This window comes from Lineus longissimus, chromosome 2 (assembly GCF_910592395.1).
Source record: "Lineus longissimus chromosome 2, tnLinLong1.2, whole genome shotgun sequence".
NCBI lineage: Eukaryota > Metazoa > Nemertea > Pilidiophora > Heteronemertea > Lineidae > Lineus > Lineus longissimus.
In genome coordinates, this window is record NC_088309.1 from 16,048,851 (window position 1) to 16,066,014 (window position 17,164).

Sequence of the window (17,164 nt, forward strand, 5' to 3'; positions counted from 1 at the left end):
ACATATCATTCTCCATCTTGCAGATGAGTTCCCTGACCTATGCACTCTCGCACAGATTACAATGGCATCTCCTATTACTTCTGTTGCTTGTGAACGTGGTTTTTCTGCACAAAACCGTGTGAAAACCAATTCTAGGTCTAGGTTGAAAGAGCAGTAAGTAGATAGGATTGTCAGGGTAATGCAGGAGGGCCCACCTCTTGTTGATTATGATCCCACTGAGGCTAACAGGCATTTCACTATGCAGAAAAATGGTCGCAAGTAATAACTGTAGTCTCTCTTGGCTGCCTCTCTGGTAGCGGTTTGTCATTGATTGACTTCTTTATAAGATGTGGAGATAAAGGAAAACTTGACTGTTGTGTTACTGCTGTTATTGATGTGAAATGATCTACACTACAGTAACAGTAACACAGTAACACTCAGTGTGTAAATTGTTTCAAATTCTTGTTGAAATTGATAAAAACAAACAATATTGTTCTATTTATAGTTTATTATTGTTTCTTTTCAACATCAACCTCAAGGTTGAATTATACCTACCATTACTAGCCGATTACCTAATACCACCTACTTCATATAATTAACATACCAATTATTATGTAATTTACACTCAAAAATGACCCCTCAGTTTTAAGTTTGACCCTTTTGACCCCCCATTTCCAAATTTGACTCTTTGGTTACAGGAACCCTGGGTCACTGACCCCTGGTGAAAATTGTCTAGTGAAAACCCTGGTTTTTGGCTCACCAAGACAATGAATTATGGTCGGGTCCGATTCTCGACCTGGCCACCAGGCCAGGGGCAGGGGGCTAATTGTCAAACTGAAAATATGCGTTTTCTTCCTTAATACTGGCTCGAAAAATTAGAAAAAAATATGGTATGTACTTCTAGCAATAATACATCACATATCCTCTGGGTTTTTGATTTGACGTACTTTTCAAGGTCACAGAGGTCAAAATCTGCCAGTGGCGCCGCCGCCATTAGAGCTCAGTTGCTCCAGCGGTTCCAAAATGTGCCGCCTTTGTCTAATGTGGTACACACACATTCCTAGGTGACCGCTACTCAGAGACAGAATTGCGGCCTCATATATTTTGCGGTTTGGCCACCAGGGGGCCTAATGTTAAAATTGAAAATCTGTGTTTACTCCCTTGATACTGGCCCGAAAAATTTGAAGAAAATATGGTCGGTACTTCTAGCAATGGTTCATCACATATCCTCCGGGTTTTTTGATTTGACCTACTTTTCAAGGTCATAGAGGTCAAAATCTGCCGATGGCGCCGCCGTTAGACATAGGCGGCACATTTTGGCACCGCTGGAGCAACTGAGCTCTAACTTGATACACACATACTTCTAGGTGACCGCTACTTAGTGACAGAATTGCGGCCTCATTTGATTCACGGTTTGGTCACCAGGGGGCCAAATGTCAAAATTGAAAATATGCGTTTTCTCCCTTAATACTGTTCTTAAAAATTTTGAAAAAAAATATGGTAGGTACTGCTAGCAATTATGCATCATATGACCTCCCTATTTTTGATTTGACATACTTTTCAAGGTACAGAGGTCAAACTCTTGAAATTTCATCGAAAGTGACATGTTTTGTCATTATTTGAGGTGTATTCTACAAATTCAGTATGTGGACACCTATTAGGCAGCTGTACATGTTGACCAAAAATTAAGTCAGCAAGATGTACTTTTCAAGGTCACAGATGTCAAACTCTTGAATTTCACTGAAAAAGTAGCACATTTTATCATTATCTGTCAATTTGCTGTGTAGACACCATTGGCATCCTTACATGTTGATTATAAATAAGGTCAATGTGACCTACTTTTTAAAGTAACAGAGGTCAAATGACGTAAATTGCCTGTAGTTAATCGAAGGATATTCTTGTCTACCATTAGAGTAGACCATACAGTGAGCACAATGGCTTCTGGTTGTTTCATGTTACTTTGCTTTTTATTTACAGATTCCCTGCATGTTATTTTCTGGCTGTAGTCAGGTGTCCACTGACTGAGATTTAGATTCCAAGTTTAATCACGAGAATCAGTCGCTGCTAAGTGTGCCGTGTTTCACACCCAACTTATTTGTGAATAAGTTGTGTGTTAGCACTCACAAATATTACTAACTGTGAGAGAAGCGTAAAGCACTCACTGTTATCAACTTATTGGTGAGATAAGGGTTAGCACTCGCAAATAACACAAACTGTGAGAGAAGCGTAAAGCACTCACTGTTACCAAAATTACAAATAAAAAATACCAATTGAAAATCACAAATTGAAAATCACAAACTGAAATCATTATTGAAAGAATTTTTTATTGGACTTGGAATCTAATTGCTCAATCATTGAATCAATATACTTGATAAATCGTTCTAATCATGGGTAATGATATTTTTCAGTATCGGTCTGCAATTGGCTGTTATGTATCCAATGCACAAAGAAAGAGTCAGCCAACTCAATTGACTGCACATGCGGAATGTGGATGTCGCAATTACAATTATGCTAATAAAGATTCATTGCTCATATTTCAGGCAAATGAAGACATAGGTTACAAAGGAATTGATCGCATGATTAATTTGTTGAATCAAAAAACTGACAGAATTGATGACAAGTCTACGTGGTATTATGCATCCATATGGTTTTTGCTGGCATTTATTGTAAAACAAGAAAGAATGAATTCGGAAAAATGGTTTGCTAGAATAATGGCTAATTATAGAAACAAAATCAAACTCCAAAACACAAAGTCACATGATGATGCATCGCTTGTTCAATACGACTCCAAACAAGACAGTATAAGCAAAGAAAGTCATTATTCATTTTCAAGTATCGAATCATTATTATTGTCTATATTTCTTCATGCTATGTACTATCTGCTGTACAAATGTAATATTCTCGAACAGTGCAATGATATTGAATCCAATCCTGGCCCCCTTGATCAATGCAATGATGTTCTAGTGTAAAAGGTCACCCAAGTTTCATTTCACCAAGGCAATGAAAAATATTCGGAAGCTTCTATTGGGAAACAATGTGTGGCAAATGCTGCAGTTGCTCTGATGTATTCAGTTATCATTTCCCCGGCACATTGGCAATCACAAGATCTTGGTGATGTTTTATATGAAGGTGACTTGTGGTATCTTCAAATAAAATCAAAATTACCCACACTAAGCTATCTAGCAGTTGATCAACTACCACCTTACCATTCATGTTTCAATGAAAATGTTAAGCTGAAATGTGTCGGTCCTTCGCATATTGTCTGTTTTTACCACTTAGAAAATTCGCCTGCTTTACCAATGGAACAGTTTATGCATAAATTGTCATCACAATATGGAGTTATTCTTATAATTGGGTCGCAGGCTTTTACTGTTATGCATGTTAATGAGAGGTATTATGTATTTGAATCTCACAGTAGAGACAGGTTTGGTGACCCTGTGTCAGATGGGTTTTCCATTTTAATTACATTGTTAAATGCTTCCCAGTTAGATCAATATATAAGGAAACATGCTGCAAATCATAGAAAGGAAATTTTTGAGGCAACATTTTACAAAGTAAAGCTTGTGACAAATGATGCTTTACGACTTGGTCTTAGATGGCTAGATCCATCTAATGTACTGATATGTGGTGCTTGCACAGACGATTCACATGCCAAGGTGGCTCCATCTAAATCACGTAAGACCATTGACACAGACAAACATGTAGAAAAAACTTCAACTAAAACTCAATCAAATCAATTAATTAGCAAATATATTGATGATCAATCTAAAAACAAATGAAATGACCAGGGCCATTGTGCTCACCTGTCGATATGAAAGGGAGAGTTTGAGGAAGAACTTGTCATTGTTAGGGGTTAATCATGCAATAGTTGTGGAATGGTGTGGTTTGTCTTGAAAAAGTGGAGTTGGTCATATTGTTTTCCGCGTGCACATGTTACTGACGTTGGAATAAGTGAATCGCTACTTGTGGGAGAAGCTGAGAGATGTTTTCTGGCCAATTAAAACGGATTTGATATTTTTGTGATGATCCAAAGCACTAAGCATTAGCACTACTACCAGCCTCTGGAAATGACCAAATTCTGCACCAAAGTTGGGTTCTCATTCTGGTAGTGGTACCACGTTTTGACATCATTTTGTATGCTTTATCACACAAGATGCACTGTCATGACTGTCAACTGTCATTCAAAACATCACAACTAAGATAGGTCTACCTTGGCAAATATCAGCCCCGGCTATCATGAGCTGCCAACACGAGATGCGAGCTAACACGAGATGCCAACCTACAATATATTCTATGAGGGATAAGGCATATAGTATAGGTAAGGACACCATGCCATGACATCATCGAGACATTATGACAATATCGGGTCCAACACTCACAGCTGTCAAGACAGTCCCTGAATGTTTTTTTTTCATTCAGCTGCCGTCATGCAGGCACAATCAATGGACGCACCAATTCGCCACGTCAACAATAAAGCCTGCCCTGGCCAAGGCTACTAAATAGGGTAGTAAATATAAGACTAGAAGAAGAGTAAGATCATCAATTTATTCAACTTATACTCCCGGTCAAGCATATGCCCTACCCATTAGCAGATAGCGAAAATATCCATAGCATGGCATAGGCCTAGGCCTACTCAGCTCAGTACTCGAAGTGAAAATTGGGTTGTGGGGCCTAATTACTTATTACAAAATATTTGCTTACAATCACTAGATTACCTATGAAAATTACATTCAAATAGCTTGGATGACCGTTAGCAATATCATATTGTTGACCAGTTGACATCGTGTGTTAATTTATTTACCCTTGGAGTATACATACTGTATGATACTCCCAAGATTTACCCGTTCACTACACGCTCAGTGCAGGCGTCTCCCGCATGCATTTGCTGTATAGTCCTGTTACATTTATTTATACAGCGGTGAATGCAGAACGGAGCATGGAAAAACCATCACTCACAAAAATGGTTGTTTGAGCACTCGTGACACGTTTACAAAAGTTAAAGCAACTATTTTTAGTGGATGTTTATCCAATGAGTAGCGTCTATAAGCCGTTAACATGAGTATAAAAGCGCATTATGTAACGTAAGGTTCCGGCTTGACGCTAATCTCCGATGACGGCATTCGCCATTTTGACGTATTCTCGAAACTTCGGGATCGTCAAATGGAATGGACATCACATAATTTCTGACACACACTGCTACAATTCATCAATTTATTGTTCTTTAGCAGTATTTTTAAGCCACCCGTATTGGCAGGGCAGCTTGAACACAACTGCGCATTGCATTGACAAATATTCCCCATTCCAAACCGAAGGACAATTTCGGCGCTCCCGTCTTCAATTTATATTTGCCGCCTGTCGGTCTTACTTCCTACGTCACTTTCTCAGTTCGAGGCTCGTGGCCTTTGCCATTATTCGCAATCTTATGTCTACTTGTTTTTCTGTCCCTCTGCAAAAACCCCCCCTTTACACTAGATACTACCGTAAACTTTACTATGTGCCGCTTTTTCTTATTTGTAAATGTCCCGGTTACCGGCACGATGTTATGTGAGTATTATAGCTCAGTGGTTTTTACAACATTTCCCCTTGGTTCAACTCGGGTCCGCTTGTTTCCATCTTGCCGGCAGCCATGTTTTTGTTTTGTGGACCTTGGGTCCCCCTTCCCGGGTTTGGTGCCTTGATCTGAGAAATTGACGTGGTTTTTACTTGCTTACACTCTACCATTATGTTGGTCGATGTGTTTGCCCCAATGAATAACTTTCAATCCTATCTAGACCGCACTGTTATAATTTGCTAGAGTGTCCGACTACGGATCAGTATTTCTTACTTTTCCGTCCGACAATTGGACACACCTTTTTGCTCTACAATAGAGTTGTACCGGTCTGTGGATAGATGGCGTCACATGAGAACGCCTATTTTTCTTAACTCATTCGTGTGTATAAACATGTTTGGGCCTTTCAGTGATAGTTTTAATCTTTCTACCTCTATTTTTCATCATTATCATGTCTTTCTTGGGAACGCTCTGGCTCCCCTGATTTCCTTCACTGAAAGTTCCATGCATTTATATCAGTTATACTACTTTATACTTAGTCCCGGTGCAACTTGTATCCTTTCAGTTAAACCAAAAACCAAGACCTACAGCCCAGAAAGCAGATAGGAGTACAACATCTACTCGCCAACGAGCCATCTTCAAACGTCATATTTATTCACGCCACACTCTAGCAAATCGGTCTTCTTTAGACATTGGACTTCTTATCCCAAACTCCAAGAAATTCGGCACAAAGTTTAAATAACATCTTTCTCATCATCATAACTTTCTTCAATGGTACCACCATGGATTCAGCCACTGCTCAACTCAAACGCATGAGGTCTAATCAGGCAGGAGTCCTGACTCGCTACCAAAACAAGGCCTTGAAAGGCATTCAGAATGATCGATCGAAGCGTCATCAGGGAATGCAAAGAGTGTATATCTACCTCCTTGGCGCTTTTGCAGGAAACTGACTCAATGTATAGAAATCGTCTGACTGATTCTGAAACTGTCACGGATGCTACATAATGGTTTGCCTCACGCAAAGAAATTGCATTGACTGTACTCGATGCCCTTAGGTCTCGCATTAATAGTAAAACTTTGGCTTCAATTACCGAAAATATAAGTGAATACACAGACTGTTCTAGTTCTACTGAGGCTATTGTTGAGGAGTTACCTAACCCCCTTGAACCACCCAATGTTCAGACTGGATTCAGCAACGTACAGTCCAAGGTGTCTAGACTACATTATTGGTTGGTGAAAGTCAAGGAGGAACCTACTGGTGTGATACCCCCGGCGCCTCAGACGGACGTTCCTGATCAAGCCACAGGTGGGAGGCTTCAACTCGTCCATGACAAGACTGCTGAGATTTGAATCGGTGATAAACCAGGTGAGGTTAACTCGCCGCAAGCTGATGTCAACACCAAGATTCCACGAAAGATCGCTCCGCCAGAGAAAGCAACCCGAGAAAACCGAATGCAGCTGCCCCTTGCCAGCCTAAACCTCGAGAAGAGCCACAGGCATACACCCTTCGTGAGCCTACACGATCAAGACATCATGAGCCCCGAGTCAGCCATCCACCCCAACCAGCTATGGATCCACAGGATCAAGCATGTTCTGGAGGACTGAATCCCTTGGCTCGGGAATGGGAACCCCCAAGAACCCAGGCCCCAGCTTGGTCACCAGATGGATGAATTGATTACTTGATCCCTGGAATCGAGACGAGTCTTCGCCGAGAAGACCCGGGCTACATGTTCAAGAACAATAACGATAGATTCACTGAGTATTTGACAAACGTTGAGAGTGAGAGAGGTCTACCACCGATGGAGTTGCCCTCGTTTAATGGATCTCCCAAGGACTGGTCAAGGTTTATAGAGAGGTTCTATGAACACAGTAGGCCGGGCTTTCGGACACTAGAAGAATCGATATACTACAATCACAACTGACCGGAGATGCTAAGAATTTTGTCCAAGGGATAGGATTTAGTGGAAGATGCTATGCTGAGATGTTACAGGAGCTCAAACGGATGTATGGACACAGAAAAAAGGTTGCTCGTGCTTTCATAGACCAAGTGACTTAAGGACCGGTGATAACATCTCACAGTGTCTCATCTCTCAGATCCTTCTTCGTTCATGTCAGAGACTGCATAGTTACGCTAAATCGCCTCAGTTACACTGCATATCTTCAGGGAACAGATGTGTTGGTCAAAGCAGCCCGTAGGATCCCGACCAATAAAATCAACTATTGGAACAAATATGTTGCGAACATTTATAAGTATCGTCTGCCCAACGTCCACCATCTCCGGGATTGGTTACAGGAATGTTTGATCACGGATACCAACCCTTATGCTGTGTCGTACGATCGAGCTGACCAAAAGCCAAAGCAGGGGAAGCCGGTTACGACGACCTCCTCCCAAGGGTCGACGCTGTGCAATGCTGTTACTACCAAACCAGACAAGAAGAGCCATGCCAGGGACAAGAACTTCAACCCTACCTGCTGTCTGTGCCAAGAACAGCATAGTCTGTACAAATGTCCGAAAATTGCAGCGAAGAGTGTTGCAGAAAGGCAAGAGGCAGTCAAAGCAATGAAGTTATGCCTCAACTGCCTGAAACCAAAACACTTCATCAAGGATTGCATGTCAAAGGTATCGTGCAGGGAACCCTCATGTGGCAAACGTCACCACACTTTGCTGCACTTGCCAGCCAAGGATGACAAGAGGAAGGTCGAGAAATCAGATGTCGCCCACTGTGGTACCCAGTCGACCGTGGTGGGACACTCTGCATGCTTTCAGCTGGTTCCTGTCTACATCAGTTGTAATAATGGATCTACCATCGCAACTGTAGCACTACTGGACTCGTGGAGCCAACTGACGTTGATACAGAAGTCATAAGCTAAAGAGCTTGGCCTGAAAGGAGTACCGACGAGGCTAACCATAAGAACAATGAATTCACAGTCAACTGAACAATCATACAGGGTGTCATTTCTTATAAGATCACAAGATCCAGCCCAAGCTGAGACTGTTCACATTAAGAAAGCCATAACTGTTGATAAAGACTCCTTTGCTTGTTTGGAGCAGAATTTAAATCCATATTGGGACCATTGCCGAGGGTTGGGCATCCCCAAAGAATTGACCCCTCGCAGGTCAAGCTATTGATTGGAATAGATCGCCCAGAACCACACATCCAACTTGAAATAAAGAAAGGAGAAGAAGACCATCCGCTCACTATCCGTACAAAGCTTGGATGGGGTCTATTAGGAACAGACAGATCTAACGCGGAGAAAGACAGTCATGCCAGCGATTTGGAGGCACACGTGAATTTCATCGAGACAGAGGAGCAACAACTTCAGAATTTACAGCAACAAGTCGAGAAGTTTTGGTCAACTGAGTCTTTCGGGATACAGGCCAGCATCAACCAGCCATCATCTGCTGAAGACAGATTAGCCATGCAAATATTGGAAGAAAATATCCAGCTAATTGATGGTCATTATCAAGTCCCGATGTTATGGAAGGTTCCTGCTTTAACAATGCCCAACAACAGACAACAGGTTCAGAATCGTTATGACACGCTCTGCCGCAAATTCAACAAAGACGCTAACTACAAGAAATTGTACACTAATACGTTGATCTCTTACATAGAGAAGGGATATGCTCGAAAGATGGAACCTGCTGAAGTCGTCGAAACTGGCCCAAAGACTTATTATTTGCCGCATTTTGGGGTCACGAACGTCAACAAGCCAGGAAAAATCTGAATCGTTCTTGATGCCGCTGCAAAATATCAGAACCAGAACCTCAACGACAATCTAATGACGGGCCCAGATCTGTTGAACAGCCTGTTTGGAGTGTTGCAGAGATTTCGGCTTTACGCTGTGACTATATCAGCAGATGTTGAGGCCATGTTTTACATGGTGAAGGTTACTCCAGAAGATAGAGACTCTTTACGCTTTTTATGGAAAGAAGACCCGGGCGAACCAGGACCGGCAGATACATATTCCATGACAGTACACATCTTTGGTGCTACCGATTCCCCTGCATGCGCCAATTATGCCTTGAGGAGAACTGGGGAGGATAATCGAGCAGACTTCAGTAAGCTAGTAGCTGATGCGATGAGCAAAGACTTCTACATGGACGATCTCCATAAGGCATTAGCTGTAGTCCGCCAGACGATAGATTTCACCAAGGAAATGATCAAGCTGTCAGAAAAGGAGGTTTCCGGCTGCACAAATGCGTTTCCAACCACCATGAAGTCATCGCCGCCATCCCAGAGTCAGAACGTGCAATCCAGCTGATTGATTTCGACAATGAAGAACCGACAGTCCAACGCACTCTGGGAATAAAGTGGAACGTCAAAGAAGACTACTTTATATTCGTGTGTCAGCCAAAGACACCGATACTTATCAAGAGAGGAGTAGTCAGCCTAGTCAGCTCCATCTATGACCCAGTAGGATATATTTCACCGTTCACCATAAGGGCAAAGTTCCTAATCCAGGAGTTGTGGAGGAAAAGGCCTGGGGTGGGATGATCCCCTGCCTGGTGTCATCGAGAACGAATGGACGAAATGGATATCTGAGCCCTCGGATTTAAACTCATTTAATCTCCAGAGACATCATCTTGGCTTCCACCCAGGAACCACAGGGATTGAAATGCATCTTTTCTCGGACGCTTCTGAGAAAAGTTTCGGAGCGAGCGCTTTTCTTCGTTATGACCTGGAAGGGAAGAAAGCTGTATCTTTTTTGGCATCAAAGACACATGTTGTACCGCTCAAGACTGTTTCACTCCCTAGGCTTGAATTGCAGGGAGCCGTCCTCGCTTTGCGTCTATCAAAGACACTCGTCCGGGAACTCGACATAGGCGAGCTGAAGAGAAAGTTCTGGACAGATTCTGCGATAGTACTGCGATACGTGAAGAACACCACCAAACGTTTTAAGCCATTTGTCGCTAACAGAGTGGCGGAGATCCTCAGCGAGACTAGCCCCAGCGAGTGGGGTTATGTACCCACAGACACAAACCCGGCAGATTACTGTACCAGAGGGATGAAAGCAGCAGACTTGAAACCAGTCCATGGTTGGTACCAGGGGCCAGACTTTCTCCGTAAAGATGAAGCGATGCCCGATGATGGTGACATATCCTTGCCTGAGATCCCGCCTGATGACAAAGAGGTGAAAAAAGGGGGTGAGATGCCAATGCCTGTCTTCAACACGCGAGCAGCAAACGGCGCTGGCCCAGATTTTGAGATCCCGGATACGACCGCCTTACTCACGCCTTCAGATTTTGAAACGTGGCATGATTTAGTGAGCAGAACAGCTTGGATCAACAGAGCAGTACATAATCTATTGGTAAGCATACCTCAGTACGCAGAACTCGAGAAGATCAACACGGGACACCTGACCGTCAAAGAGTACAGAGACGCTGCCATGTTATGGGTGCGTAAAGCCCAGCAGGAGCAATTTCCGGATGAATTGGAACGTCTAAGAGAGGGACAGACCATCACTAGCAAAAGCAGCGTTGTCCAGCTATCTCCATACTTTGACACGGAGCAGCGATGCCTCAGAATCGAGGGTAGACTGCGGAAGGCCAAGATCCCAGAGGAAGCCAAACACCAGATAATTTTGCCCGGAGACCACATAGTCTCACGCCTAACAGCTGCTGATATCCACTCCATGAGGCTGCACTGCGGCATCGAACATCTCATTGCCGAGCTTCGCCAAAAGTATTGGCCTACAAAGGTGCGAAACATGGCTAGGAGAGTCATTGCTGGATGTCTCCTTTGCCATCGTCAACGCGTTAAACCATCCATGCTCAGGATGGCCAATTTACCGACCTGTCGATTAGCAGCAATAGCCGGACCATTTGCTCACACCGGAGTCGATTATTTTGGTCCCATGAAGGTCAAGGTCAGGAGGGCCCAGCTGAAACGATGGGGGTGTCTTTTTACATGCAAGAGCACCCGAGCGGTACATCTCGAGCTGGCGGACTCGCTCGAGACTGACGATTTTTTGCTATGCCTCCGCCGTTTCATCGGGAGAAGAGGAAATTTGACTTGTTTGTACAGCGATAACGGCAGCAATTTCCGTGGCTCAGACACAGAACTTCAGGAGAGTCTGCAAGAACTAGATCAAGCCAAGATTCAAAATCACTTGACACCGAGACGGATTGAATGGCGATTTAACTCCCCTGTCGCACCTCATTGGGGAAGCGCATGGGAGCGCCTGGTTAAATCAGTGAAGGCTGCCCTGAACGTCAAATTGAGAACGATGCTAGTCTCTGATTCTGTATTGAGGACAGCCTTGTGCGAGGTCGAGGCAGTACTGAACAGTAGGCCTTTGACGCACAACAGCGCGTACCCATCGGATCTTACAGCATTGACGCCTAATCACTTCTTGCTGGGCCGTGCCAGCTCATGTTTAGCTCCAGGAACGTTCCAAGATCGCGAGATAGACAGCAGGCGTCGTTGGCGACAGTGTCAGGTGGTAACTGACAGTGTACACAAGCGCTGGCTTCAGGAGTACCTTCCTAAGTTGACCGTCAGAGGAAAGTGGAGAAAAGATAATCACTGTGCTATTGCAGAAGGGGACCTGGTCCTCATAGTTGATGAGGAATTGCCACGCGGACACTGGCAGTTAGCCCGCGTGGTGGAAACTTTCCCTGGAGATGAGTGGAGGACACGCGCTGTTAGAATCAAGACCTCGAGAAACACTTTGGTCCGGCCGGTATCCAAAATCGCACTCTTCGAGGAGAATTATGCCGCTTTGGAGGAAAAGTTCGCTATCTTAAGGGATAACCAAGCCAAAGAGAAAGACTTGTCATCTAGCGATAAAAACTCGAGGGAGAAGGATTTGGCCAAGTTGACAGTCAACGTCTTTGTTCGCCTCGGAAAGAGATTTGGGACACTATACTCACGTTTTGGATTATGTGCTCGCTTTGGCGCATTAGTTTCAAATTTGGTGATGTGCTAGTAATCTCTCACCAATCTAATTTATCTCCCTTTGTGTTTTCTGAAGCTTTTCCTTCCTCCCCTAGCTCTGCCTTTCAAAATTATATAAATAATCTCAGGGCTCTACTTTTCCTAACCTGAGACAATGGTATATTTGGTTTTTTACTACTGGTAATGCTGGGAATTTCCTACACTCTTATAGTTAAATAGTAAAGCTGGGAAATTCCTACACCTTCTATGACTGTCAACTTTTGGTTCAGTCATTTCATTACTGCCTGTCTTTCCAGGCATTTTCAAAACTGCTTGGTTTTCGGTGGTAAATTATGCTATTAGATCTTTTGTCTCAGGCTGGGTTTTGGCTTATGCCGTCCTCACTCTAGTTTTTTACTATTTCATTATGGTCTTTGCGGTAGAGTGGTACGGCTTCGGGAAATACTTTTCGAGATATTTCTTAGATCACTTTCAGGACATATTCATATTCAGGATGCTTGAGCAAGTGTGTGCTTATCTGTTCTTGACTGTTTTCTGCTTCTCTGGGAAATTTGTGTCTGGTTGTCTGCAGTTCTTCTGGGGTTCATTTGTGTTTTACTAATAGTTCCCACTACAGTTTACAATTCAAATTAAAAATTACAACTTTACAATTTACAAACAAAATACAAAACAAACATAAAATTAGTTTTTATTGTTTTTCCCCGAGTTGTTCTGCAGATTCCCAGTTCACAGGGTTTTCTTTGTTTGAGGTATCTGTCTTGTTCGTGACTGACAATTGGGTACATGGACTATGTGGAGAGACTGCTTGTGTTATTCGTCAGAAAGCTCTCATCATAGCTAGAGTTTTTCTATATCAAGTTACTTCATTATAGGTTTCTTGTGCTCCTTTAGCGGGCTAGAGTTCTACATGTATATCAGAATACATGTTTCAATTTATACCCTTTATTTTTGCTCTTATGCAAGCCTTTGGAGTATTGGGGACTCCTTTTGTAAATATGTTAGTTTTCAAGGTTGTTTCCTAGGTCATGTGAAATGAAATTGTAAACAAGCGCACGTGCGCTGGTCAAATGACAACAAATGCATGTTGCGCGTTGCAGTTCATGCATTGCATCGGTCGAGACACTCGAGTAGAAAAACTACAGTGCATAGATTAGGCCCAAGTCATGTTTTTATATCCACCGACCATGTAGACAAAGCATATTTTAGAGTATCATTATCAGTTCCTTACCGCGTGGGCTCGTTTTCCCGGTATAATTGACTGGAGATGCTGCTGTCAGACACGTCGGACTCCATCACGTCCATTGCGCTGGGCACTACACAGATACATGTGCTATAGAGAAGCGAAAGGGATACTGCATATGACGGTAGGTTGGCAGGTCAGTCGGTCGGTCGGTCGGCGTTTTTTATTTATGTCTTTGGGGAGGCAATGTCAAAGACACTATTCATCAAAACGAAGGGCGCGCAATAGGCGTTGGCTGATGTTGGATGAAAAGGTGTAGAGAGAACAGAGTGACACCGTAGGCCACGTGATGATTGTGAGAGTTGAGAGTTAAGGATACATTCTGGAGATACTAGTAAACCATTCAATGTTAACTCTGCATGGTTTATCTCCAATATGAATTCATCCTTCATGGACCACATTCATTTGATTTCACATGAATGGTTTATCACCGGGATGAATCCATATCCTTTACATCCTTTAGATGACCACAATCACCTGAGATCACACTGCATTGTTTATCACTATATATAGTTGAAATAGGCTACATGTCTACACTACAGGCCTATGAATACCATGACCGTAATCGCTTGAGCCCGGCACTTGAGTTCACCTTGAATGGCTAAATATCACCACTAGGTCTATTTATATCGAATCCGATCCATTATTCCTATGATGACTGCAGTCACATGTGTTCACATTGAATGGTTTATTTCCAGTATGAATCCCAAACCCTTAGGAGGTCCCTACACCACGTACCTGCTCACTGAACTACGCCTGGCCTCTGGAAAATACAAATTTAGTATTGACCTACTAACCCCCACCCGACAAGAAAAAAACTGTAAAAAACTCTACATGACCTCCATGCAACTACAAGGGGCATGCAGCCATGTATCTAAAAAAAAACCTCCCAGCAGTAGCACTGCTTGCATGGGTAAATCGACCGGGTAAATGGGCCGGGTGAATCGCGTCAACTCGTGCACATTCATGTTTCCCGCGTTAGGAAGTTTCGAACTTACCGCAGCGGCATCTATTATCACTTTACAAACTCCGACATCCCCCAGTGTGTAAATCGAAAATGTTGCAAATCGCTATGACATGTGCGAGTTTTGAATTACAGTTATTATGGCCATGACAGCCATGATAAAATCACTAATTCCGTTGCTTGAAGATAAAGTGAACTCCGAGCGATGTATTTAGTGCTAAGTCTGACATGACCAAGGGCCCTTAGGCCCTATACTAGTCACTCGACCTTGAAGATGGCCGAATTGGCCCTCGTCCTCCTGCATATACTCCTTTTAAAGGTACAGTTACAGTACACCATTCCGGCGTTCGTAATTACTTGTGGTCCAGTTAGATAAAAATTCACTACCAAACAATGCCGTAGTGATGCAATTATATGATTATGAATACGTATTTGTTGAAACTTTGTAGTCTCCGCCATGCCCGATAGGGGCCTCGGCGGAGAGTTTTGTGTTGTAGGCAAATTCTTCTCCCCCCCCCCCCCCCCCAGTTACAACCGGTGCCTAGGGACAAGAATGTATATCTCTGAACACTAACACTGTATGCATTATGGCCCGGTCTGGAGTCGCAGTTCTGGTCAGTGATCTAGACAAAGTTTTAGCGAATCTAGGCATGAAATAAAAAAATAATTCCGCTGACTTTATTTGTATATTTTGTATGTGCAGTACGGGGTTTCGTAATTTTTCTTGCACGATTTTTCCACAAAGCGCAAGCAGTTTTACGACTTCTAACGTAGTCTGATCAACACCATTTTGTGTGCATCGTGTATCGGTTTATTCTTCTTTTTTCTGAAATGGAGCCACCACCCCAATCACCTCCCTCACATAAGAGCCCTGAAATCATCCAACATCCCCCTCCCGCCACTCCTAAACCCCCATCCTTGGCGAGACTCTAGAGTCTGCACGCAGACACGGCACCATTTCTAGTTATAATATACTTATCTGTCTACAGAAAGGCATTGCTAAAATTTACATTTAGTATGTACTTTGTTGGGAGAGAGGAGATAGGCAGGCACATTGAAGGTGTTACTTAGCAAGAGGATTGGCCGCCAGATGTTGAAATTTGTTGATGAATGCCTGCTGAATAAACGAAAAACCTTTTATTAAATGAAGTGAACCGACCACATTTTTGCACCCTAAGTTCTGGATGATGGTGCTCAATCATGCTTGGCGCTGGACAAAAAAAACCTTCGTGTCATTTTAACACTTGTAATCTCTGCATTAAGTGTGATGATCCCAGCTGAAAGGTATATAATTATATAAACCCCTTCAACTGAACTTGAAACACTGTACATTGAGTGATAAGCCAGTTTTTCCAAATCTAGCTTTAAAAAACTGGATAAAATTCTTTATTTTCAGGCTGCCCACCTTCGAACGCATCAATACCTTCCTGACAACTCTCCTGTCTGTCCTGAGAAAGGCATCACTGTCGACGTGGAAATAAACGAGGAAAAATTTGTTGATCTGTTCGAGGATTTTCCAAAGATTTTTCTTGTTCATTTCAAGTAAGCATATCATTCAGAATTAATTAACACCAGCTTCAGTAGTCTTCATTAGTCACAAATGTTTTGTTGACCCCCTGAATTGAAGTTATTGTTAGGTTGGTGGTGGTTACCAGCCAAACTTTATGTCTGGGAGTGAGAGTATTAAATTTTGTTACTGAACCCTTATTAATCGGCTCCACAAATTGTAATCCATCCACTACTTTTTGACCTAGAGCCAAAAACGGCTATATTCACTAATTCAGGACGTGAGGCAATCCCATGGAATCCGAGACCAAAGCACTCTATCCACCGAGCTAACAGGCCCTCCACAGTTGGCAGATCTTTTTAGCTCTGCTGACAATTCAGCAAAGCTGGTATTATTACTAAGGGAATGGTGTCTGTCCTTCCTTCCATGTCACTTTTGGGCATTTTGTAACCGCAAGGCCTAGGCACTTCGTTGGCACTGCTAAATTAGGCGTAACCCAAGATGAACTCAGAAACCAAAAATCAGCGCGATCCGACCTACATTAAGCGAATGAGGTCATCGGGAAGTTTAAACTTCATTCCTTTATACCTCCGTCCACAGAGGAAATATTGTTTTCACATCTGGCCGAATATTTTTTGATAATTTTTAATTTTTACTTGTAATGGAATTAGTTTAGTTTTCACCGCCAGTTGGCGCTACAGGCACATTTAACTGACTTTTTTCACGATTCAAAAGCCCGGGCTATGACGTATAGTTGCGCAGTTGTATTCTGCTCATGGAATTGGCCAAGGAACCAGACTATATTTCAGCATACCCACTGTGAGTGTGACCAGTCCAAAGATGGAAGATTGATTTTGCAACACGGTAACCAATTTTCTGCTAAAAAGAAGTCAAGTAGGCGATATTATCACTAGTTCCTTTCAGTGGGTAGTCATAAGGTCTTTAGGGACTACTTTCAGAAATTAGTTCTTGAAAAATTGGCCACAATTCTGTGAAAACGATATTAGAAGTGCACGCTCTGTTCGCG

At 42.9% G+C, this 17,164-nt stretch overlaps 1 protein-coding gene across 1 annotated transcript; it reads left to right on the plus strand.

Moving 5' to 3' along the window:
* The first annotated feature begins 10,144 nt into the window (after positions 1-10,144).
* LOC135482921 (uncharacterized) lies at positions 10,145-12,457 on the plus strand. The gene has a single exon (XM_064763402.1). It carries the CDS (start codon positions 10,145-10,147, stop codon positions 12,455-12,457), a length of 2,313 nt encoding a protein of 770 aa, XP_064619472.1.
* The last annotated feature ends 4,707 nt before the right edge of the window (positions 12,458-17,164 follow it).